We start from the raw sequence: 27,076 nt of genomic DNA, 5'->3' as shown, positions 1-27,076 counted from the left end.
GATAACAAGCAGATAATCTGGTTTTAGTTAAGGGTATTTTAGTTAATGTATTGGCAAATACATTAGGAACTGCCCCTCCTCTCTCATTCAAAATAGTGCCATGGGATCATTTATATCCGCCTGAGAGGGCAGGTAAGGCCTTGGTTTAACGTCTCATCAGAGAGATGGTATTCAAAACATTGCAAAGCTCTCTTTGTATTGCATTAAGTGTTAGGATAGACTGTGCACTTAAGTCTCTGGACTAGGACTTGAGCCCCAAGACTTTAACTTCTGACTCTGAGCAAGTGCTACCAACTGACACTGTAGGAGCTGCTTACATAATTGAAATCATCTTTGTACTTGAAAGGCAAATGTGAAACATTTATTGGAAACACAGTTGATAATGAAGTAAACATCTTTAATTATTCGTGTCACATTTACTAAATACATTCTGAAATTTTTCAGAATCATTATTGATGAGGAATTGAGATGAATGTTTTACATCACTTTGATGGTAACTGGACAAAGAGAAATTAAAATGCAATGAAACACACTATGGCTTCACAATATTCCTTGTTTTATAACTTACTATTACACAGGCAAAATGTAATCATTTCCCATGATTCTGTGGTGCCAATTTATTGATATATTTTATTCACCAGTAATTTTCCCCTGATAACAGTTTCTTTAATGAACGATTGATAATTTTCTTTAATGAACATTTCAATATCTGAGAGAAAATGTTACATTCTGTACAAACATTGATATTTTGACGACTGGTAGAAAAATAGGTTCTAAACGCTCCCAGGCGCATGTTTTAATACTGTTATCACTGTTTACTGCTTTGGCACCTTTCTGAATACCTTACAAAATTCAAATACAACGTCAATGCTTTTTCTGACACAATACAATAAAGCATAGTTTTGTTCCATTTTAAACTAAAAAGTCAGCCAAAGCATTAGAGAAAGGGAATCAACTATTAGTAAAATGGTGAGGTGCTAAATACTGAAAAAACCTCAAGTTTAGATGCTAATCTACATATAGATATTGGTATATAGCAGCTGTATGTTTGAAGCTGTTTTTTAAAAAAAAACTTTTATTCTCCCTGGTAATATTGCCTGCAAGATGTAGCTTGCCTTAAGTTTGGACATAGAAATGTTTTCAATGATATCTGATTATCTAGATGTCATTTTGTGTCACTGTAGTTAACCTAAACCTTGGTGGAGATTCATAGTTGGCACGTGGCAGCCCAAAAAATGTGTTTAAATTTAGTAAACATGAACTCCATCAGTAAATACAGATGATGCAGATGGATACTTTCTAACTATGTATACCTAAAGTAGTTGCACGCACCTTACATGAATACTTTAATAGTCCTCTAATAACTCAGTATCCTGGATGGCAAAAGTATGAAGTACAATGTAAACATGAAGGCCAAATTATACCTGAGAAATATAAAAATATTAAAGGGCTATATAGCTTTCTTAACTTGCTTTAAAAGTTCTCTTAACTTAAAATACATCCTTAATGTATGTATGTATTATATATATATTTATATATATATATATATATATATAGATATTTTTGTGTACAAGCTGATCAGGCTTGCAATCTAATTAGACTCTAGCTATCATTGAAATCTTGTATGTGGTTATTGGAATCATATCTTTAAGAATAATCACATTCTTTAATCTATTCCTATATTTAGTTGTTAATTTAAAATCAGCATTCCCATTGTTGCTGTTAAAGTGTGTTGGCGGTCTGCTGGTCATTGTCCGTTTCTGCTCAGAATGCTCCGTAGGTGTCTCCGCGTGTAGGCACTGCGAATGCCGGATAACCTTCATATGTGGCATATGTAGCTAGGTCCTGGCCGAGGGCAACGGCTTGTTTCAGTTGTGTAGCTGCCGCACCTGCTAATGTGTATCCTGTAGCATAACATGGGAATGGGAGGTCAGTGGATGAAGCCAAGTAGGAGACAGGCATAGACAGAGGTCTGCCTGAAAGAAGATGCAAAGCAATCATTACCCTGGGTGCTCAGTTACAAGTTGGAGATTGTAAATTAAATATTAGGTGCGTTGAAGGTTTTTTAAAATTAATTTAGTTTTTGCCCTAGTGACATGCTTTCTTTTTAATAACTGTCACACTATGCATCATTATCAAATAACACGTGACTATGCAGTACTTCGGTTACAATTGTTGATTTTCAGTTCTGTGGCTAGGAACACAAAATGGGGGAGCTTTCTGAGTACATGCAGGCAGCAGTGAACCTTGCCCTTCTCTGCCATGCGCATGTCAGAAAGGCATAAGACCATGACTCCCTGACATGAGGCCGTGACAAACGCAGTTTCCCCACTGCCAGCACGTACGCAAAAACATGATTTGTATTTCAGTGCTCTTATCAAGTTGGCTCATTGCAAAATGCTCTAAATTAGAGATCCAAATGGCAAAAATCCTTACTCCTCACCAGAAAAATGCTTGTCTCATCCTTGTGAGACAGATTGACAGCAGTCACCCAGGGTAAGTGCTCGTCACACCTTTTGCAAATTTGTTTTCATTATTCACTAAAGCCAGCTTCATTTCTTTCAACATCAAATTCAATCATTAGGCGCGTGTGCTACTGACTGTTAATTGTTGATCGCAAAAGTTTACTTCTAGACCCAGGAGATGATTTCTGACCATTTGCCATCTCTCAGATTTGTTTGGGTGCTCTTCATGGAGTCTCTTGAACACAGGCCTAATGCTGACTGTATTATACCTTACAGCAGGTCATACTCTCAAAATGGGCAGCCAATATATATTCCCACTTAATAATAACCTACAAGTCAGGTTTACTATGATGGTTGCCAGGCTTATTTTTCAATTGGTTAAAATGTGTTTTATAATGACAAGTGAGAAGAATTTGTAAATGTGAATACTAAAGCAAAATACAGTAAATGCCTGAGACTTGACATTTAAACAGAAAATGCTGGAAATAGGTCAGGCAGCAGACGTGAACAGAGAAAGAATTAATGATGACCTTTTGTTGACCTGAAAGGTTAACTCTGATTCTCTTCTACAGATGCTGCCTGACTAGCTAAGTATTTCCAACGTTTTCTTCTTTGAAAATATGAACTTTACCACTTTATTTTTCTCTCCCAATTACTTTTTTCTGATATTTTAGACCGCTTGGGGGCTAAACGTTATAAATTGTTATCAGCATGAGGCAGCAGGGGATTAACCTAGTCCCAGATCACTGCCAATGTTGTTCCAACTATCTCAGGGCTCCAGGGAGAATTAAACAACCTCGGGCAGAAATTCTGCCAATATTCATGATTAGATTGGAGAGGCAGCAGAAAGAAAAAATGGGTTGAAGGGAGCTGGGAAGGGGCTGATTAAATGCGATGAGAACTATTTCCTTTTGGGGCGGGTAAACACCAGAGATTGGTTACGCCAAATGACTTGTTTCCATTTGTAAGTTTGGTGTATCTCTATTTAGCACAGCTGAACTTAGAGGGAGGCGAGATATGACCACCCTCTTCGCAATGCAAATTCATGAAGCCAATCCAGGCTGCCAAGCAGAATTCATTTTTCTTTTCAGAATTTGATGTGGTCCCAATATTTCACCTTGAAGCTTAATGCACACTGTATTAAAGGGGCCTCTCAGCCTCTCTGTTATATGGGGTCCAGGAGGAACCAAAGGTGCACACAGTCAAATTCATGACTAGTTGCAATGGATTATGAAGCACTATGCTTGGCCTGGTTCAGGCCGGACAATGTCTGTCCACTTATAAAAAGTGGCAGCATAGTTGCATTTTTACCTTCATTCCTTACACTGCTCCTCCATCACAGTGAGCAGCTGCTGATCCTTGTAACTGGAACTACAGCAGCAAAGATGGATTTCCAAAGCTTTGCTGACATTTTCCTATGGCTCTCAGGCTAGCTGTAAGGAAGAGTCTGTTCCCTGTAGACGTTACCTGATAAGTAAATGCCCAGGTTCCTCAGCTGCCCAAGCTCTATAATATGATGCTTTGAATAAGGTCTGGACCATCCAGTGAGATCCTAACGAGGTAGTTATTTCACTTTAAAGTTTTCAATTCAAGACAAGATTTTCCCAAATTTAGGGCTGGGTAAAATTATTCCTAATAATGACTAGAACCATTTTATTATATCAGAGTTACTGATGAATCATTTACAGGACCATTTTGCTGTTATAAGGATAATATGTTTTGTGCTCAAAGACAAAGGGTTTTGATTCTAGGAAATGGAGCCATTTTGTCTCAAGTTCCAATACAGCACAGGAATAGTAGGCCATTCTATCCCATGAGTCTGCCCTGTAGTAGTTCATGAAGGTGGGCTTACTACCACCACCTCAAGGGCAATTAGGGATGGACAATAAATGCAGGCCTAACCAGCAATGTCCACATCCCATGAAAGATTTTTTAAAAAGTGAGGTTCGGCAAGGAGAAGAGAAAAGCAGAATGTTATTTAAATAGAGACCGCTATAGTGCAGAGGGATCTGGGTGTCCTTTACTTGAATCGCGAAAAGTTAGCATGCAGATACAACAAGTAATCAGGAAGGCAAATGGTTTGTTGCCCTTTATTGCAAGGGGGATGGAGTATTAAAGTAGGGAAGTCTTGCTACAACTGTACAGGGAATTTGTGAGACCACACCTAGATCACAGTGTATGGTCAACTTACTTACTTGCATTGGAGGCAGTTCAGAGAAGGTTCATAGTTCATAACTTATAACAGCAAAATAGTTTTGTAAATGATGGATCAGTAACTCTTTTATAATAAAATGGTTCTAGTCACAATATTCCAAGTTACAGTAGATGGTGTCAGTATGGACCTTCACATACCTGTGAAAGCTGCAGCTGCAGGTGGCTCTGTACCTTCAGCATGAAGACCTAAGATTTGAAGTACATGCTCCGCAGCATAACTTTTTGCTTCTTCCACCGCCGTGCAGAGTTTGGGTGGTGTGAATGGTTGGCTGCAAAAAAACAAACATTCTGCTAATTTCTCAGTTTGACCATCCAATACAACCCTTTACAGCAGGCAAATGCATCATTTATAATTAGGTAAGTACACAGAGTTATGTTTTTACTAATATAGAGCAATTACATTATATAGAATGTACAACACAGAAACAGGGGCATAAAAATTTGCTCTCAATGTGATTTTTCTCGGGAGTAAACTACCCCTTGTTCTTGCTTCTGGCTTTCCTGTCTGACAGCAGCCCTGCTTAAATAGAAAATAGGAAACTGTAATGAGGTCCTGCCTTTAAATTTGGCAGGACCTCCACACCTCTGGGCCTCACCAGGTCTTTGCCACAAGCCTCTCTCTCCTGACAACTGCTTCTCCAAAAAATATCAAGGCCTTTATTTCTCTAATTCCTTCTCATGGCCAGCAGCAGAATGAAGCTTGAACCAAGAAAAGCCCCACTGGGGTTTTTCTCCTCCATACTCCTAGTATGGCTCTCTTAATCATGGCCTCCTACCTCAATCCCATTATGATTTCTCTACTCATTTCATAAACCTCACAATTGAAACATATCTCTCAACAGTTCTACAGCATTTGTTCACCTTTCTCAATTTTTATTGGTCCAGTTCCTTTATAAGCGCATTCATTGAATTTTGGGGAGGTGTATGCTACAATTATATACCTAATGTATACCACTATGGATTGTAACTGGACTGGTATTCTAGAGACCCTAGGGTAATGCTCTGGGGACCCGGGTTCGAATCCCACCAGGGCAGATGGTGAAATTTGAATTCAATAAAAATCTAGAACTGAAAGTCTGATGATGACTGATGATGACCATGAGATCATTGCCGATTGTTGTAAAAAACCCACTAAGGTTCACTAATGTTCTTTAGGGAAGGAAATCTACTGTCCTTACCTGGTCTGGCCTACATATGACTCCAGACCCACAGCAATGTGATTGGCTCTTAAAATGCCCTCTGCACAAGAGTAATTAGCGATGGGCAATAAATGCTGACCTTGGCAGTGGCACCCACATCCCATGAACAGTAAAAAAAAAAAATTGACCTAAAGTTATCCTATCTTTTTCAAGCATATTCACTATCCTTTGGGAAAACTAAATGTACTCTATTCACCAAACAATTATACTGAGTAATTTAAGAAATGTTAATTAAGTGTCCTGCCCCTCCATGATGGAACACCCATTGTGAAAGAGGTGATGGGCATATATGTGGTGGGTTGGGGATACATTCCTCATTTTTAATGCTTTATTGTTACACCCCCACTCCTGCCAGTCAAATAGAGGCCTTAATCTTCATAATCTAAAGATGCTGGTTCAGAGGGAAATGCGTTAGAAGCAGATCAGAGAAGATTCACTCAATTCATACCTGGGGTAGGGGGGCTTATCTTAAGGAAAGGTTGGACAGGCTGGGCCTGTGTCCACTGGAGTTTAGAAGATTGAGAGGTGACCTTATTGAAACACACAAGATCCTGAGGGGTCTTGTTAGGATGATTCTGAAAGGATATTTCCCCTTGTGGGCGAGACTAGAATTAGGGGATGCAATTTAAAAATGAGGGCCCTCCCATTTAAGACAGTAATGAGAATTTTTTTTTCTCTCAGGGTCATGAATCTTTGGAACTCTCTTCCCCAGTGAGCGGTGGAGGCAGAGTCATTGAATATTTTTAAGGCAGAGGTAGATAGATTCTTGACTAACAAGGGAGTCAAAGGTTATCGGGGTAGGCGGAATGTGGAGTTGAGGCCACAGTCAGATCAGCCATGATCTTATTGAATGGTGAAGTAGGCAAAAGGCCCACTCCCGCTCCTAATTCATTTGTTCATATCTACTGAAGTTTAGAAAACAGTAAATGATATGGATAAAGTTAACTTAGATTATTGCTATGGAGTCCATCCAAAATGCAGGATCAAGGGATAATTTTAAAAATGAGCAAAAAGTAAATTCTGAAAGACTATTAAAACAAAAATTATTTTTTGAAAGTGTTATCATCTGCCAAAGAGACAAAACAATAGATTAGAATACAATTAGTTGCTATAATTAGAGCAGTAATGAGTTAAAGGATGGCCAAATGTTAGGCAAGACCCGATTCTGGGATTCCTGCCCCCATCCCAGCACTGGCAATTTTTGCCAGCATGGGATAAGCATACAGGTAGTGAGCCCACATTCTCGGCCTGGCTGGTTTCACTGCAGGCGTAGGCATCTCAGAGGAGTCGTAAAGCATCGCTTGGATTTGAGAACCTTTTGAAAGGTATGTTTAAAAGGTCTTATGCATGCCCTCTCCATATCACTCATGCCCCTTCCATGAAAGCGTCAATCAAAGCCATCATCGCATCAATAACAGAAGCTTTACCTCATTTTACACAACTTCATCTTGACCAAATAAACACATGACATTGAAAGAAACAATTTAAAGAAAGGATAATTTATGATAACTTCAAAAATGTCAATCAATCAAAGCAAATATTCCACTTCAGCCTGTGAAAACAGATCCTCTGATGAGCTAATACATGAGTGAGTCTTGGAGCTCAGCCAAGCATTCATAAGAAGGCCATCTGGAGAAAAAAACAATGTCTCATCATCTGTTTCTGTTGATACAGTTCACGAGTGGCCTTATTATGAATATTTGCCTGGACTCCAAGACTCACTAATGGATTAGCTCAGCAGATGGTCTGGCCTCACAGACTGAAGTACAGTATTTGCTTTGATTGATTGATATCTTGTGAGGTTATAATAAATTATTTTTTTTTTTCAATTTCTATATTTAGACAAGATCAAGAGATGTGAAATGAATTAAAGGTTCTGTCACTTATATTATAGTGGCTTTGTTTGATTGATACTTTTATAGGGTTGGAAGAACAGTAGTTTTTTCAAAACAGATTTTTGAACGGGTGTTTTTTAAAGTGCATTTCAAGGCTTACTATTATTATATGTTTCATTGGTTCTGTAGTGCATACTAGATGAGTGGGCATGAAGGATGCAGAGGGGGCCATGAAAGGGATGCGGAGATGGCATGGGGGCATGGAAGAGATGTGGAGGGCATAGGGGGAATAGAAGGGGTCTGGGGGCATGGCGGTGGCATGGAGACCATAAAGGTGGCTTGGGGGAGAGGGAGAGCGGTAGAGTATGTGAAGGGTGAGGACCTGGGCCTTCTAACCAACCTGCCTCAGCACTTAGCCATCTCCAAAGTTGCATCCGAACCGCTTGAGTTGGTAGAGCCAACTCAATCTCACCCCTACCTCTCCAGGATAAAAATAGTGCATGCATAGCCTATGTATATAGAGATGGGTCCGCTGAGTCAGGAAATGACCCAACTCAAGCTTCCCACCTTGATGGTGAAAATCGGGTTGCTTGTTTTTATTTTTGAAAGGTGAGGCTTATGGGCAAAACCTATTTATAAACCATTGTCTCCCCTACTGGGCTGTTGTTATAACTCTTAGCGCATTAGGGGATGAGTGATGGAGGACAGAATGTTTACTTGGTTGTCTGACTGAATATTGCAGGGGATAATTTCCAAATATTTGAAAGCCATTGGCCTTCAGAATGAGTAATTGGTCATCAACGTGTTAAGACCTGAAGACATAGGAGCAGAAGTAGGCCATTCGGCCCATCGAGTCTGCTCTGCCGTTCAATGAGATCATGGCTGAGCTAATAATCCTCACTTCCACTTTCCTGTCCTTTCCCCATAACCCTTGATTCCCCTACTGATTAAAAATCTGTCAATCCCAGCCTTGAATATATTTAACAACCCAGACTCTATAGCCCTTTGCGGTAAAGAATTCCACAGATTGACTGCCCTCTGAGAGAAGAAATTTCTCCTCATCTCAGTTTTAAATGGGCCCCCCCCCCTTACTTTGAGATTATGCCCTCTGGTCCTAGACTCTCCCACAGGGGGAAACAACCTCTCTGCATCTACCCTGTCAAGCCCCCTAAGAATCTTATATGTTTCATTAAGATCCCCTTTCATTCTCCTAAACTCCAATGAATACAGACCCAACCTACTTAACCTCTCCTCATAAGAAAATCCCTCCATACCCGGGATAAACCTAGTGAACCTTCTCTGGACTGCCTCCAATGCCAGTATATCTTTCACAATATTCTAAGTGTGGTCTAACTAGCTCCTTGTATAGTTTTAGCAACACTTCCCTATTTTAATACTTTTATATTTTTATGTTGCCAATAAAATACTTTTTTGTTTGCCCACATATACTTATAGTTCAAAATGTTCTTGTGTTTGACATAAGAGGGCAATGGTTACCAAGGCTTTCAATATATTTCATTGTGTTCTTTAGGCTTCATTATCCAGGTTCCACTGGGTTCACTATCAGTCTATTACTGAATTAGTACTTGGGCTCTTTTACAGCTCTTGCTTTTCCTACTTTGTAGGGTTTCTTCCCAAGTGTACAATAGAACATACAAATTTCAGCCTGCTTCGCCATTCAATGAGATCATAGCTGACCTGACTATACCTCCCGTCTACCCCCGGTTTATCAAGAATCTAGCTACCGCTACCTTGAAAACATCAGACTCAGCTTCCACTGCCTTTTTAAGGGAGGGAGCTCCAAAGACTCACTAACATCTGAATTTCTTCTCATCTCTGTCTTAAATGGGTAAGCCCTTATTGTTAAACAGTGACCTCTAGTTCTAGATTCTCCCACAAGAGGAAACATCCTCTCCACATCCACCCAGTCAAGACCCCTCAGGATCTCATATATTTCAATCAAGTCACTTCTTACTCTTCTAAACTCCAGTAGATACAAGCTTTCCTTTCCTCATAAGACAAACTGCCCAATCCTGGTATTAGTCTAGTAAGCTTTCTCTGAACTGCTTCTAATGCATTAACATTCTTCCTTAAATAAGACCAATACAGTACACAGTACTCCAGATGTGGTCTCACCAGTGTCCTATGCAAGTGAAGCATAACCTCCCTACTTTTATATTCAATTCCCCTCGCAATAAGAGACAACATTTTGTTAGCTTTCTAATTATTTGCTGTACTTGCATACTAGCATTTTGTGATTCATGCACCAGGACACCCAGGTCCCTTTGAATCTTGGAGCTCTGCAATTTCTCACCATTTAGATAATATGCTTTTTTAATTTTCCTGCCAAAATGGACAATTGCACATTTTCCCACATTATGCTCCATTTGCCAGATCTTTGCCCACTCACTTAACCTATCTATGTCCCCTTGTAGCTTCGTTCTGTCCTCTTCACAACTAACTTTCCTGGCTATCTTTGCACCATCAGCAATTTTAGTAACCGTTCATTCAATCCCTTCATCTAAGTTATTTATATGATTTTTAAAGAGTTGAGGGCTCAGCTCTGATCCCTGTGGTATACCACTCGTTGCATCTTGCAACCAGAAAACGACCTATTTATGGCTACCATCTGTTTCCCGTTAGCTAGCCAATCTTCTATCCATGCCAATATGTTACCCCCTATACCATGAGCTTTTATTTTCCATAATAACCTTTGATGTGACACCTTATCAAATGCCTTCTGGAAGTCTAAGTACAGTACATCCACCGGTTCCCCTTTATCCACAGGACATGTGATTCCTTCAAAGAACTCCAATAAATTGGTTAAACATGACTTCTTAAAGACCTGCCTTCCCCTGCCCAACACAGTTCAGGAGAAGAGTCTGACTTTTCTGGCATAGCCATTTTCAAGTAACAGGAAGGGCTGGACTATTTCCACTGGAAACTCTTTAACACAGTATTTAGGACACCTTTTCGGTAGTTGAAAAGTAAGTGCTTATCTTTCATCTGCCTCTTTCTGAAGGTGATACAGAAGCTTCTCTAATGCATGTCCATCCTTCTCCCTCATCCATCTTGCAGGGATGTCTCTACTTTGTCAAGTTGTTGCACTTGTCACAAATTCTGTGGAATTCACAATGCTATTGGAATTTACTAACTTTACCTGAGGGGGAAGGTACTCTGCTAAAGTGGATGTTGGAAATAGATCAAATGTTGGCCCCCTGTACTGTCATTGTCATTGCACTGTACAATAAATAAATCATTAGCTAGGTTTTTTTAAAAATACAATGCCAAATCTCATAAAGGGTCTGGCAGCCTTCAGTTATCAGAGTTATATCTATTGTTGACCTTGTTTTTGATCCGGGTCTTTTATTTATGAATAAGTCCAATTGTAAAATCTCAAACTGAAGAACCCTGAGGACAAGTGATTGTTGTTTATTGAAGACTTCTATTTGAGATCACTTTCCTCCCTGTGATTATTTCTTTCATCTTTTACCGTCATTATATTCTGTGTAGAGTTCAGACTACAATCTTAACCTATATTTGGTCTTCTCTTGGCCTTGCTTATACCTTTCCCACCTTTACTGCATCAAAATATCAACATATGGTAGGAAATAGCATCAATAAATACCTCCTTTTTGCGGCTATAACCAAAAGAATCATCACATAAGCTCTGTGTATGGCAATATCTATAGCTGGAACATGTACTTAACAACTATAATTCCCCTATTACATATAAGGGTGCATTTGTGGTACTGGTTAGAAACTTAATGTAGAGAGTAAGACTCATTTAGCATATTCAAGTTATATTGCTGATTGTGCGTTGCACTGAGCTCTCTGTGATGATGTGTACATGCTTGCGTATCCACATGTCTATTTGCCTTAGGTGATGACAGCAGAAAAGGAACATCTGCTAATCTGTTAAATTGAGATCAGTGCATTAAATCAAGTGCTCCTTGAAAGTGCCTGTTGATTGTGAATTGAATGAAATGATACAGGAAAATTCAAAGAAGCTTATTAAGTAATGCTTGAAGATTGCTTCAAAAAAGATGAAAAGACTGAAAGTAAATCTTCCTTCAGCATCACCATCTCTTCCATCTTAACTGTCTCTTTGAAGATGGCTAAGATTTACTTTGCACTCAAAGCTCTTATATGAAAATAACAGTAGTAAAGCTAATAAAAGTGTTGAGAATTGAGACACCAGAGGGTTTAAATCATGCTTGTTCTGTAAAGTGTTTTGTACAAGCCGTAATTAGCTTTTGAATTGTTGAAACCGATCTTTCTTAAATACTAAGACAAAGGAATTCTTGTTAGCATCTCTATCAGACACAGCTGTTCTGTCATGCCCAGATGTAAAAAAAATGAAATACATTCTCCATTGTTCAAGTAGATCTTAAGTCTAGCCTGCCCAACAGCTACCTCGTCACTCTTAAAATTCCATGGATAGGTGATGGTCATGGCACCCTCTTCCATCGCACCCAACTGTACACTCCTCAGAACTACCAGCTGGTTCGTGGGTGGGGGGGTGTGGGCCCATAAATTTAAAAAGTCCTCAGAAGGTGCAGTGGACCTCCTAGGAACTTTATAAATATGGTCTAACACCAAGTTGGAGTTACATTGCATAAAGTGTGGAGTTGTGTGAAACTTTATACTTGAGGCCTACCAGCGGTGGTGTCAGCCATAGTTCAGGGGCTAGCTTTCTCACCTGAGTCAAAAACCTGTGAGTTTAAGTTCTGCTCCAGAGAATTGAGTACATAATCCAGGCTGTTATTCCAGTGCAGATGTTGATGGATGCTGTACAGAATCACACAGTGCAGAAGAGGCCCTTCAGCCCACCGAGTCTGCACAAACACGTGAGAAACACCTGACCTACCTACCTAATCCCATTTACCAGCACTTGGCCCATAGCCTTGAATGTTATGACGTGCCAAGTGCTCATCCAGGTACATTTTAAAGGATGTGAGGCAACCCGCCTCCACCACCCTTCCAGGCAGCGCATTCCAGACTGTCACCACCCTCTGGGTAAAAAAGTTTTTCCTCACATCCCCCCTAAACCTCCTGCCCCTCACCTTGAACTTGGGTCCCCCTGTGACTGACCCTTCAACTAAGGGGAACAGCTGCTCTCTATCCACCCTGTCCATGCCCATCATAATCTTGTACACCTCGATCAGGTCGCCCCTCAGTCTTCTCTGCTCCAACAAAAATAACCCAAGTCTATCCAACCTCTCTTCATAACTTAAATATTTCATCCCAGACAACATCCTGGTGAATCTCCTCTGCACCTCCTCCAGTGCAACCACATCCTCCCTATAATGTGGTGACCAAAACTGCACACAGTACTCCAGCTGTGGCCTCACCAAGGTTCTATACAACTCCAACATGACCTCCCTACTTTTGTAATCTATGCCTTGACTGATAAAGGCAAGTGTCCCATATGCCTTTTTCACCACCCCATTAACATGCCCCTTCGCCTTCAGAGATCAATGGACACAGACGCTAAGGTCCCTTTGTTCTTCAGAACTTCCTAGTGTCATGCCATTCATTGAATACTTCCTTGTCAAATTACTCCTTCCACAGTGCATCACCTCACACTTTTCAGGGTTAAATTCCATCTGCCACTTATCTGCCCATTTGACCATCCCGTCTATATCTTCCTGTAGCCCAAGACAATCAACCTCACTGTTATCCACCCGGACAATCTTTGTGTCATCCACAAACTTACTAATCCTAACCCCCACATAGTCGTCTATGTCATTTATATAAATGACAAATAATAGGGGACCCAGCACAGATCCCTGTGGTACGCCACTGGACACTGGCTTCCAGTCAATAAAGCAGCCTTCTGTCATCACCCTCTGTCTCCTACAACTAAGCCAATTTTGAATCCACCTTATCAAATTATCCTGTATCCCATTTGCATTTGCCTTCTTTATAAGCCTCCCGTGTGGGGCCTTGTCAAAGGCTTTGCCGAAATCCATATAAACTACATCAACTGCACTACCCTCATCTACACACCTGGTCACCTCCTCAAAAAATTCAATCAAATTTGTTAGGCATGACCTCCCTCTGACAAAGCCATGCTGACTATCCCTGATCAAACCTTGCCTCTCCAAGTGGAGATAGATTCTCTCCTTCAGAATTTTCTCCACTGACATGAGACTTACTGACCTGCAGTTCCCTGGCTTATCTCTACAACCCTTCTTAAATAGCGGAACCACATTAGCTGTTGTCCAATCCTCTGGCACCTCCCCCATGACCAGAGAGGAATTAAAAAATTGGGTCAGAGCCCCTGCGACCTCCTCCCTTGCCTCCCTCAGCAGTCTGGGACACAAATCATCCGGACCTGCAAGATTTTAAGCCTCCAATACCTTGTCACTCCCTATATCAATTTGCTCAAGAACCCCGCAGTCTCTTTCCCTGAGTTCCATACCTTCATCCTCATTCTCTTGGGTGAAGATGGATGCCAAGTATTCATTCGACACTCTACCAATGTCCTCTGGTTCCACCCATAGATTGCCCCCTTGGTCCCTACTCTTTCCCTGGTTAACCTCTTCCTATTGATATACTTATAGAATATCTTGGGATTTTCTCTACTTTTACCAGCCAGAGCTTTCTCATATCCCCTCTTTGCTCTACTAATTGCTTTCTTAAGCTCCACTCTGCACTTTCTGTACCCCACGAATGCCTCCGCTGATTTGCTTCCTTTGTACCTGCTAAAAGCCTCTCTTTTCCTTCTCATTGTATCCTGAATATCTCTGGTCATCCATGGTTCTATGGGCTTGTTATTCCTTCCTATCACCCCAGAGGGAACATGTTGAGCGTGCACCCTCCTCATTTCCTTTCTGAACGCCCCACACTGCTCCTCTGTAGATTTCCCCACAAGTAGCTGTTCCCAGTCTACCTTGGCCAGATCCTGCCTTATTTTACTAAAATCCGCCCTCCCACAATCCAAAACATTTTTTTGCAATTTGTCTATTTCTTTGTCCATAACAAGCTTAAAAATTGTACCATGTTGTGGTTGCTATCACTAAAATGCTCCCCCAACCACCACCTCAGCCACCTGCCCAGCTCAATTCCACAGAATTAGGTCCAGCACTGCGCCGTCCCTTGTTGGACCCTCTACATATTGAACTAAAAAGTTCCCCTGTACACATTTCAAGAAATCCATTCCACCCAAGCCTTAACACTATGTCTATCCCAATTAATGTTGGGAAAGTTGAAATCACCTAATATATTAACCCTATTGTTATTGTTTTTATACATCTCAGCAAATTGTGCACATATTCGCTCCTCAGCTTCCCACTGACTATCTGGGGGCCTATAATAAACACCTAACAATGTGGCTGCCCCTTTTTTATTCCTAAACTCTACCCACATTCGATGCCCCCTCCAAGATATCATCTCTCCTTACTGCAGTAACTGACTCCTTAACTAATAATGGAATGCCTCCTCCTCTTTTACCCCCTCCCCTGAAGATTCTATATCCCAGAATGTTGAGCTGCCAATCCTGCCCTTCCCTCAACCATGTCTCTGTGATGGCTATTATATCACAATTCCACGTGTCAATCCTCACCCTTAACTCATCAGTTTTACCTGTAATACTCCTGGCATTAAAGTAGACGCCATCCAGCCTTGCTTTACTCCCTTAAAACTTAATGCAGCTGTACTCCCTGACTTGATTGTTTTACTGTATTATGATCTGACCCTATTCTGCAAACATTCTGTGTCCCCTCCCCCTGCCGAATTAGTTTGAACTCCTCCCAACAGCACTAGCAAACCAGCCCACAAGGATGTTAATCCCACTTTGGTTCAGATATAGACCGTCCCGCTTGTACAGGTCCCACCTTCCCCAGAAACAGTCCCAGTAATCCAGGCATCTAAAACCCTCCCTCCCGCACCAACTCTTAAGCCACATACTCATCTGCGCTATTCTCCTATTTCTGTGTTTACTAGCACATGGCACTGGGAGTACTCCAGAGATTACAACCAGAGAGGTCCTGCTTTTTAGTCTACTGCCTAACTCCCTGAATTCTTGATGCAAGACCTCATCCCTCTTTCTACCTATGTCATTTGTACCAACATGTACCATGACCTCTGCCTTATCACCCTCCCCCTTCAGGATGCCCTGCAGCCGTTCAGTGACATCCCAGACCCTGGCACCAGGGAGGCGACACACCATCCTGGAGTCATGCTGACGGCCACAGTAGCGCCTATCTGTTCCCCATAGTATAATTGGAGGTGAGTTCCTTTAGTTGAGATCTAAAACCGTGACCCTTACGTAAAAGATTCATTTGCACTATTTAAGGATGAACAGGTGAGTTTTTCTGGTGTCCTGGCCACTATTTCTCCCTTGACTTGTGTTACTAAAAACAGATTTTCTTGTTATTATCACCTTGCTGTTGTACAGTCTTACTGCGCACAAATTGGCTGCTGCATTTGCCACATTACAATAAAGATGACATTTCAAAGCCATCCACATATTCAGTTCAACCTTATAGTTTTGCTGTTAACGTCAGTAGTCTCAACACATCATCTGTTACAGAAACATATGCTATAAAAATGCAATGCAAAACTAAATTTTCTTACATACATGTTTGTGTATTGATTGGCAAGAGCAGGAATTGTGATCTTGTATACGAAGAGCTGTCTTTGGTCAGGTCCAATGGCAGAGTGAAGCTGGTAAACTGGTTGTCCCCAGCTATTTTTTTGGCATATATCTTCTAAGATCTGTATGAAAACATAATTATATTTTGTCCCCTAGTGAGCGTCATTGAACAATTTTAACTTGCGCAAAGTTTGGAAACCTTTTGGAGGAATACATAAAAGCTCCTACCTGAGATGGGTGCTTCATTCCTTGTGGTTTTAGAGTCACTGGGTTGGTTGGAGTGAGCTCCATTCCAGGCAAGAGATCGTAAAGTTTCTCCTCTTGCCTTTTGTCTGCTTTCACGTGGTAACCTGCATAACCACGCCCAATACCCGTATAAGCCAAATAACCTCGTCCTCCTAGCCCTCTAACTCCTGCAGCCCCTACAGGTACATTCATGTAAATTTCTAGGAATGCAAGAAGGCATCAAACTGAATCACCAGAAATCACCTTGATTCTCGTTTTTAAATGAAGAGGCTGAACCTCGATCACCAAGCTGGTTGAAAGATGGCGTTCATGCACTGAATAATGGCACATGCATCTCCTTGTACTTTGGCAATTCATGTGGTGGTTGGCAAATAAAGAGGGAATGACATTGGTAAAATATTTCTCTTGACTGTAGCCTATGGAGAGAGCTACCATGATGATTTTTTTGGTCAGTTCCTTTAAACGTTGCAGATTAGTGAACAAAAGTTGGGGAGACCGTGTGCAGATCCTCAGGCAAGTTTTCGCACTCCAGGAGGAGCTTTTAATCAGCATGCCAACTCTGTGCAAAAATGTTGCCGATTCATGTCGAATGAGCTCATCTTTCAAAATATGACTTATGTTTGAGGTTAAGCATTATTTAAAACATGCACAGATTAAAACTGATTCGGTTTTGTTATTTCCATATTGAATGCAAAATATCTCAGCAATTCCAAATACGAGGCGTTTTGATTGAATTTGCAATTCCTTCATGAAAATCTGATTTTAATTTTGAATTTGTGAATAAGGAAATCAAAGTACCTGTGATTATTGATTGAAAACCATCCCCATCCCAAGTTTGGCATGCCTGGAACACATAACCACAAAACTCTCCCTCTATGACTATAGTCATTCGTCAAATTTAAGCTGGTTCCTTAATAAGACACCACATGCATTCTAACAGGATTACTAAGACACAAAACAAGAAAAAATACTTTTCTTTAGCTCAAGCCAATGTTGATTATGCAGAAGGAAAATTGTCCCACTGTCTGAATTGTAGGTGGCACACAGACATTTCAAACCATATCAATATAAGTCAGGATCATGTTCAAATGCTTTCAATTTTAAAATAAAATTGGTAAATTCACACATCAAAAGGTAAGAGCCTCTAAAAATTAAAATCTTGCAGTTTTTCTGTAACAACTGAACTGTTTTCAGATACTTCCTTCATTTACTTTCTATTTACACCACTGATTTTGTTCAAATGCAAATCTGTAACTCTTCCTTTCCAACGCATTGGTGTTGATTACACAAATAGAAATATGACTAAATAAATGATAGCCTCTGGCACAAATAACTTAAAGAACTGCTTTCTAATCAAATGTAAAATTGAAAAAAATATTGCATTTCAAATGTTTCTTTTCTTTGAGTGGCATGGTTGAACACGGCACTGAAACACTGATGAACTATTATTCAGAGAATATAGTCCTACAGTCGCCCACACAATGGGCAGGATTTTAATTCCCGAGTCCTGATTACGCTGTTGGGATGAAATGCAGGTCAGGGACCCTCAAATGCTGGCAGTGGGACCCCAAGGGAGATTTTGGAGGAGGCAGACAATTAAGTGGCCATCTCCAGGAGCCCTGCCCAATGAAGGATGGCAGGTAGACCCCCGAGGCTGGAAGGCCAATAGGAGGGCCGACTGGAGGATTGACAGCCCCACAGTCAGAGATGGGCACTGCCAATGTAGATTGGAGAATGAGGGGGAGGGAGGAAGGAGGGGTGAGTGGGAGGGTCTCAAGATGAAGAAATTTCTACGTTTCAAAATAAAAAGTGGCCACAGCTGCCAGAACGTCATTGTGGAGGAGAAACCTGGGAATCCTGCAGTCGCAGCTGTGGCCCTCTAGTCCTTGGGTGGCGGTTGTGAAGTTAAGTTTAATGAGAGATCTCATCATTCTCTTGATGGGGACCTCAGCTTACACTAGCTATGGTCTCAAGGCACCTTCATCATATAAAAATACCAGCAAATTTGTACTCTCCATTCTTCACCCTTTTCCAATCCCAACTGTGTATCATATATACACACTGACCATTTTGATGACAGAATGCCTTCCAGACCTTTCAAAAGCTGTGGATCAACTGCCAAAAAGCTTTAGTATTATAGGGGAGTGATTTTAAGATATTAATTTAGTTCATGATGTTGCCATTTGATGTGTTAAATTTTCCTGAACATCTATTGCAATTTGATTGATCCACTTTATTTTTTAAAGAGCTAGAGCTCTCCAAATAATAGAACTGTAAATGTTGGTGCGGCCCTTATGCTTTGCTTTATTCTTAATCAATAGGAAATAGCAACAACATCTCAGGATTATAAGACTAATGTTACATCCTAATCATAATTCTTGAACTCTTGTCACCAATCGTTGATCCCATTTTATTGTCTGATTTTAAGAAAATAAATTTCTGCAGTTTATTTTCAAAGCTGTTCGTGACTTATCAAGGCACCAGCATCTAATATTTAGAATCAATACTGTTGTAGTACTTGTGATTCCCACTGTTATTGTAGGATAGATGCAGAAAGATGGAATTACCTCTCACAGAGGGAGCCCGTATCATCCCCCTTGCACTGAGATGCCCCTTATTTGGGAAACGCAGATTGGGAATAGCAGCGTAGGCCTGGGGTGCATAGAAAACAGGAGCCCCAAGGTAGGCAGCTGCAGGATCGTATACCTGTCCTAAGGTGTAGGTATATTCTCCTTGCAGCAACGCCCCTCTGCCACCCGTGCCTCGGGTGTAACGCACGTAACTGTCCTTATCCACAGGCTTGGCCAACGTGACCTCAATTGGAGAGCCATCCAACACCTTCAGGAATGCACAGAAAACATGTTATCATCAATATCTTCCAATGCAGAACTCAGTTTGCCTTGGTTATTAGAAATTCCAGTAATACCTTTCCATTCATCCTGTTCATGGCATTAATCGCATCTTCTCGGGTAACAAAGTGAACAAACGCATAATCTCGGATTTTCTTGACTCTTTCAACTGTGCCTGAAAGTAACACATCCGAGCCAAGTTCATGTATGTTGAGATAGCCATCTTATCCAAAAGCATTTAAAGACCTAATAATTATTAAATTCCCCAATCTTTTAAGTCAATTTTGCCCAGACTGCACTGATATACAGGTGGGATCTCCAGGCCTCCATACACAATAGAAATTATGAACCTGTTACATTGTGCAACATTTCATAACTCCACATCATACTATATTTGAATGTACAATCACACCAATTCAAAGCATCACATTTTTCAAATCATGACCAAATGAACTTCTTTGATGGAATTAATTTGCTCTGTCAACTATTAATATGAACATCTGTAAAGAATGAAAAGAAATAGACCATCTGCTCCAGTCTGCCCTGCTCAGTCATGTTGTGACTAGGGAACACGACCCCCACCACCAGCCACACGATCTCTTGGGAGAGAAAAAGAATCCAGATTATTGAACCCCTGGCTCAAGTCAGGGAACAAAGAATTCTGAGACATGACAAATCTAAAAAGGCTCGTGGAATATTGGCCTTTTTCTCAGGAAGGCTGGAATTCAAAGGGTAGAAGTTATGTCACAGCTGTGCAGAGCACTGATTAGATCTTATCTGAAGTACCACATTCAGTTCTGAATGCAACACCTCAGGAGGGACACAATTTCCCGTGAGGCTGCACTGCAGAATGATACTGGGGCTAACAGTGTTGAACTATGAGGATGGGTTACAGAGACTAGGTTGTATCTCCTTGAATTTTCTTTTCTTCATTCTTAGGTTGTGTGGGGCTGCTGAACAGAATGTGGTGATGAGGTGCCTTCTTGAGCTGCAGCAAACAGTGCTCTTAGGGAGGAAGTTCATGGATTTTAACCCAGTCATATTAAAGGATTGGCGAGGTAGTTCCAAAGCAGGATGCTGTGTGACTTGGAGGGGAATTTACAGGCGGTGGTGTTCTCATGCATTTGCTGCCCTTGTCCTCCTAGGTGGTAGAGGTTACGGGTTTGGAAGGTATTGTCAAGGAGCCCTGGCAAGTTGCTGCATTGCATTGGAGATGATACATAATGAATATAAAAAATTAAGGGATGATCTCATTGGGGCATTTAAGATGATCAAAGCAGTTGGTAAGATGGATAGAGATAATTTCCTCTAATGAGTGAGTCCAGAACAAGGGAGCATGATCTTAAATTTAGAGCCAGACTGTTCAGAGTGATGTCAGAAAGCACATCTTCATAAAAATTGTAGCGCAAGTCTGGAACTCTACCACCAAAAAGCTGTTGAGGATACGGCAATTGGAAATATCAAGATTGAGATTGATAGATTTTGGTTAGGCTCAGTATTATGGATTATGGAACCAAGACACATTGATAGAGTTTTGATGTAGATTGGCCATGGTCTAATTGAATGGCAGAACAAGCATGAGGGGCTGAATGGCCTACCCCTGGATCTATGTTCCTCCAATCAATATATTTCAATGATTATAAAATATTTTAAGGTTAGTGCTACATTGTACACAGTGAGTAGAGGTTGCTCCACTAATAATATACAATTCATTCAGATTTTAGAATATCTGAAAAGTTCTAGAGTTTTGGAATCAGATTAAAACCCTGCCAATTCACACTATGCTTGAGTTCAGATCGTGCTGTTCTTACCTGGTTTGATGCTATTAAATTCCTTTTCAATTGCTTCTTCGCTGGTTGGTAGCATAAGATTACGTACGTATAAAATTTTGACTGATGACATTGTTTCTTCATCAACTTCAACCTCCGGTTCAGCCCAATCCACTGCTATTGGATGTCCCCATAATTGAATCCTTCCTGAATTGGAAAGACAGCATGAGTCAATTGCTAATTTCTCCATTAAACATTAAAACAGGCACCAGGACTGAGAGGTCTACCTGTGGTATGAGCCAGTTACAAGTTTGTGTTGTATGATTCAGTATTTGAAAATGGTTGGCTTTGGTTATTATAGACATACCCAATACTCATTCTAAGTTACACAGCAACCTGGAATTCATATTACATAGGATTACATAGGATACATGGCATAGAAATAGGCCATTCAGCCAAACCATTCAATGCGGGTGTTTATGCTCCACTCAAGCCTCCTCCCATCTTTCCTCATCTAAATCCATCATATGCTTACCTAGCCTTCCCTTAAATGCATCTATACCATTTGCTTCAACCACTCCCTGAGGAAGCAAGTTCCACATTCTCACCACCCCTGGGTGAAGAAATTTCTTCTGAATTTCCCATTAGATTGCTTGGCAACTATCTTATATTGATGGTCTCTAGTTACACTCTTCCCCACAAAAAGGAAACATTCTCTCTGTATCCACTCAATCAAAAACGGTGATGATTGTAAAGACTACCCCAAGATGTGTTCTGCAAAAGGATGTGGGACAAGGAGTATGAATTCTGAATCCAGTTACCTATATTGCACAATATTTACAGCGCAGAAACAGACCATTCTGCCCAACTGAGCCATGCTAGTGTTTACGCTCCACACCAACATTCTCCCACACTACTTCATCTAACTTGATCAGAATATCCTTTTATTACTTGTTACATTATGCACTTTTCTAGCTCTCCCTCAAAATGCATCAATGCTATTCACCTCAATCATTCCCTGTGGTAGTGAGTTCCACATTCTCACCACTCTCTCTGTAAAGATGTTTCTCTTGAATTTCCTATTGAATTTATTAGCGACTAGCTTATATTTCTGACCCCTAGTTTGGGTTCCTACATAAATGGAAACACCTTCTCTGTGTCCAACCTATTGAATTCCTTCATTTGGCTGGAGTTTGGCACCAGGTCAAGGGGATCTCCAGGCAACCAGCAGCAATGATGTCACCAAGCAGATGCTGCACATGCCTAGTACAAGTCGTCCCCTTTAAGTTACCGCATGTGCACAGCCATGCAAACTAATTTAAAGGACCCAAACACTTATATGAAAAGGCTGCAGGCAGCAAAGAAAATTAAAGGGATTGTTGGACATACCAGTGGCTGCTCACCTTGGAGCCCTGTTGTGGAAATGAGCACACTCTAGTACAAGATTTACACCAATTTGCAGAGCTATCAGGCATGAGTGACACTCTTCAAAGCGTCAGCACAGATATGATGGGTCAAATAGCCTTCTATGCTTTAGGATTGCATGATTTTCCAGTTTTCAAGAACCAGTGACAGGGTCACCATGGGATGCCCAAACCAACGTCCTTTCCAAGAAATATGAGCCCCCTCTGTCAGGATAACCTTATTCCATTAACTCCTGTCCCTCACAAAGAAGAGACATCTCCCTGGATCTTGTAGGCATTTAACTCAGGGTGTGCTTACACAATAGCATTTGTCTTGCTGTGGTGCAGTTTCTGATTTGTAACCAAACTGTACACTAAGTCTGGAATCAGTGTAATTGAAGTATGGAATTTTAAATCCAGGGGATTTCCAAGTTTAAATGTTTAGTTATGAGGTTGCTGCCAACTGCAGACTCTAAGCATTTACAATTCAACTGCTGGGAGAAAAAATCTGCACATGCTTGTTACCACGTATTCACCAAACTCATTCCCATGCATGAGAAATAAGTTTATCCAGGCAGTATAAACAGGAGACTGTCTTGCAGGAAGTCTCACTACAGCTTTGGGATTGCAAAAGTGTAAAGACTTATTAAAATATCCTAACCTTGTATAGGTCACTAGTGAGCTACATATGGAATATTCTGTATTGTTGCTCTGCTTTCTAAAGGACATTGGTGCATTGGAGATAGGTCAAACAGGAGTAACATTGGTAACTGAGGGACATGAGGAGAGGTTCACAGAGCTCAACTTGTATTAATTCAAAAAAAGATTGAATGAGTTATATGGTTGGGCTTTTAACATACTGAGAGACAGGGGTGAATTAAATATTAACAGATAATTTCCTTTACAAACACACAACTAGGGGACAAGGGTTTAAAATGAATTAACTTGAAAAGAAAAAAATTCACAAACCTACATTTTCCAGTGTAAAACTGCTTACTTTTGTATTGTGATATGCTGTGTCCCAGATTGCATCGAAACTGCCCTCCCCACCCAATAAGCTGCAGTGCCAACCCATTTGGTATCTCCCATTCATAGTTAGATGAAGCCCAAAGCTGGCATTGGTTTAGGCCTCAGTCTGGCTCAGGTTGGCATAATTATTGCTTATATAAAAACAAAAAAACTGCGGATGCTGGAAATCCAAAACAAAAACAGAATTACCTGGAAAAACTCAGCAGGTCTGGCAGCATCGGCGGAGAAGAAAAGAGTTGACGTTTCGAGTCCTCATGACCCTTCGACAGAACAGTTCTGTCGAAGGGTCATGAGGACTCGAAACGTCAACTCATAATTATTGCTTAGCTAGTTTTACACCCATTCTCAGCATTTGAGTGAGGTTATGGGATGAACTTTAGAATCGAGTGGAGTAAGAAGCTGTCCTAGTGAAAACATTTCCCACCTACTAGCGGCAGCTTGATGACATGCTGAATTTTAGTGCCACCACTCCACTCTGCACCTGGAACAGGCAGGAACAACATACAGAGTGGCTGCTAACTGGGGAAGATTGGGTAGCTTTTGACCACTTACTAGAATCATGTAAATCGCAGGGTAGGGCTTTGGAAGGATTTCGCAAAGAGGAGGGAAGGCCTTTCCTTGTGGTGCCCAGAGCAGCATTATAGGGCAATCAGGAGTAGGAGCCTTGGCTGGAGAGCTTCCCAATCCCTACCCTATAGGTGAAGCAGATTGTACGGTTCCAATGCCAATCTGGCTATGATCAGCTAGCTGTTAAGTGCTCAGATGTTCATACTCTGGCCAGAATTTTCCTGTTGGCGATTTGGGGGTGGAGCCTGCTCGCCAACGGGAAAATGACGTGGGATGACGTTGGGAGGAACCCCAACATCATCCTGGTCCCTTTAAATTTTTAGGAAGGTGGGCAGACAGCGAAATCAGCTGTCCGCCCGCCGACCTGTCAATGGCCAATTGAGGCCATTGACAGGGTCATTAAGATAATTAAATACCCTGCCCGTCCAACCTTAAGGGGTTCTGATAAAACATGAAACCTCATCCACTGGCGGGATGGGTTTCATGTTCATTTTTAAAAACTTTAATAAAGTTTATGTGAGATTTATTAACATGTCCCATCTCGTGTGACATTGTCACATGAGGGGAACATATTAATCATTTTTATATTTTTCTATTTTTCATGATTTTTAAGTTGTCACTAATCTCCCTGAGACAGCACTTAGTCTCAGGGAGCAGTGCACACTTTGACGGATGGGGATTCCCTCCCCCACCCCGGGCAGGCTGCTGGGCGGGCCTTAATTGGCCCGCCCACTCAAAATGGCAGTGAGCCCCGTTTCGGCGGCGGGGTTTGGCTGTCCGCCCACCGCCGAGACGGTGGGGCCCGCACGCCCACCAAGGGCAAAATTCTGCCCTTTATCTTTGAAGTCTTTAAGGTAACACTGCATGCCTGCAAATCCCACAATATAGTTTCTGAGTACAAACATTTTGACTTTTAACAATATTATGAATTTTTAAAATGTCTCCACAATCACTATATCAATTAGTATTGAGTCAAATAAAATTAAAATCTGCATACTTGGCAGTTACTTTGCCTCAGTGAGATTATCATACTGTATATGTACATTAACAGTAATATCAGAATTAATGAGATAGTGAGATAGATCTCAGCTTATGTGTCAGTTGCTCTTTGCAAAATCATGCCACAAACCTGGTAACAATTTACGCCTTGCCATAGCTGCGGCCCGATGACTATCATATTCCACAAAGGCAAAGCCCCGATTTTTGGTCTTGTCTGCTGCACTAGGGTACACAATGACATCAACGACTCCTTCCGTAACCTTCTTCATTTCAGCCAAAATTTCATCCCTTCGCTTTGTTTTTGGAATCCCACCGACAAATAGCCGGCAATTGTCTACACTTGCGCACACACCCAAGAGTCGGCCATTTCTGCAGGGAAAGTATAGACCCGGGTTACTGATCACCAGATAAGTATTCTTCATAGAATCTTACATCACGGAAGGATGACATTTTGCCCATCGTGCTTCTGCTGGCTCAGAAGAGTTATCCAATTAGATCCATTCCCTTGCTCTTTCATCATAGTCTTTACATTCTTTCCTCTTCAAATATATATCCAATTCCTTTTTGAAAGTTACTATTCCATGTGTGTCCACCATCCTTTCAGGCAGTGCACACCAAATCATGATAGCAAAGAAAATTCTCCTCATCTGTCGTTTGGTTCTTCTATCGACTATCTTAAATCTGTGTTTCGGATAAACAACCCACCCAGCGGTGAAAACGGTTTCTATTCTTAGTACAGTAGGCCTATCTATTTTTTCTACTTTTCTCTACAGCTTAGTTCACAGCATGCCTCTATGTACCATTGTTTCTTTCATTTTCTTTTATGTGGAGAGGAAATCCATAGAAATATTGCAAAGCAAAAACCAGTGCTCCAGACACTTGCAATGAACTCTGATAAAAGTGACACAAAATAACAGGGAGAATTGCAGCAGGCTAATTTGCTTGCCCTGTAGAAGTTCTGCTGCTGCTGGATGAGGTTCCCTGTGGGAGTTGGATAATTAACCTTTTACTTTCAGCTCTCATCTGTTAGTTGGCATTCTTCAAGCCATGGTGTAAGTCAATAATCCCAGCAGGCAAAAAACAGAGCTCTGAGAAATGCAGGAAAATATTACTTGCACTTAAATAAATTTAAGTCCAGACATGTATGAAAATGAATATCAAAATTTAGTTTTTGGTCTACAAACTGCTCTTGCTAGTAAACATGACCCTGGCTTCACAACTGTGATACCATTCTCCAGCCTGTGTATCAGAATGAGTGTCTGTTAATGCTTTTGGGCTTGTTGGTATATTTGTACTGATCTAGTATGTGACTGACATTTGAGACTTTCTGGGAGTGTTGGGTGTTGGGTGTAAATTGGGGGGTTTAAATGGATACAAGTTCCAAATGCACAGGGAAGCTGCCTCCAACCCACCGAATTCTGGTTTCACTGAAGCAGGACAGCCCACACCCAGGAAGTGGATTAAATATGTTAATGTGGAGGAAAGCCTTGCATTTAACCTGCTTTGCTAATTTAACTATGACCAAGCAGATACCCTGGGCCTAATGAGGAAACCTGGCAGAGCCAGCAAGGTGAGGAGAGCCTCATGGGATGAGGGGAGGTGATGGGAGGGTGGGGGGGAAGAGGAAAGGGAAGGTATGTGCTTTGTCTCAGCTCTGCAAGCTCCCAATCATCAGAACTGCTTCACCCAGCCAGGATTAAATCCTCACATCCCCAGAGTTCAGGATTGGAGCCCCTTTGTGATTAGGCACCCCCGTGTTGGGGTTTGGCGCATCGTCCTTGGTCCTGCGGCATCCTCTGGAGTGCTCTCTGTCCAACTGCAAGTTAAATCTGCCAGTCATGCTGACTTCCTGGTGAGGAATTGTCAGGGCCAAAAATCGTATGTTACGGAGTTAAAACT

The 27,076-nt window shown here is 41.2% G+C and overlaps 1 protein-coding gene across 1 annotated transcript in view; it reads right to left on the bottom strand.

The window, feature by feature from the left end:
* Nucleotides 1-1,646: 1,646 nt before the first annotated feature.
* a1cf (apobec1 complementation factor) overlaps nt 1,647-27,076 on the bottom strand; it is a 42,795-nt gene continuing 17,365 nt past the window's right edge. Inside the window, exons 7-14 of the mRNA XM_041209878.1 lie at nt 25,308-25,546; nt 21,222-21,386; nt 19,488-19,585; nt 19,129-19,399; nt 16,544-16,761; nt 16,301-16,437; nt 4,818-4,948; nt 1,647-1,925 (exon numbers count right to left, since the gene is read on the bottom strand). Of these exons, the coding sequence (XP_041065812.1) occupies nt 1,765-1,925; nt 4,818-4,948; nt 16,301-16,437; nt 16,544-16,761; nt 19,129-19,399; nt 19,488-19,585; nt 21,222-21,386; nt 25,308-25,546 (1,420 nt within the window). The 3' untranslated portion in view covers nt 1,647-1,764. The remainder of the gene's footprint in view (nt 1,926-4,817; nt 4,949-16,300; nt 16,438-16,543; nt 16,762-19,128; nt 19,400-19,487; nt 19,586-21,221; nt 21,387-25,307; nt 25,547-27,076) is intronic.

The sequence above is a fragment of the Carcharodon carcharias genome, chromosome 17 (assembly GCF_017639515.1).
Source record: "Carcharodon carcharias isolate sCarCar2 chromosome 17, sCarCar2.pri, whole genome shotgun sequence".
NCBI classification, from domain to species: domain Eukaryota; kingdom Metazoa; phylum Chordata; class Chondrichthyes; order Lamniformes; family Lamnidae; genus Carcharodon; species Carcharodon carcharias.
Note: the sequence above shows the minus strand (reverse complement) of the source record. Positions and strands in the feature narration are given on the sequence as shown.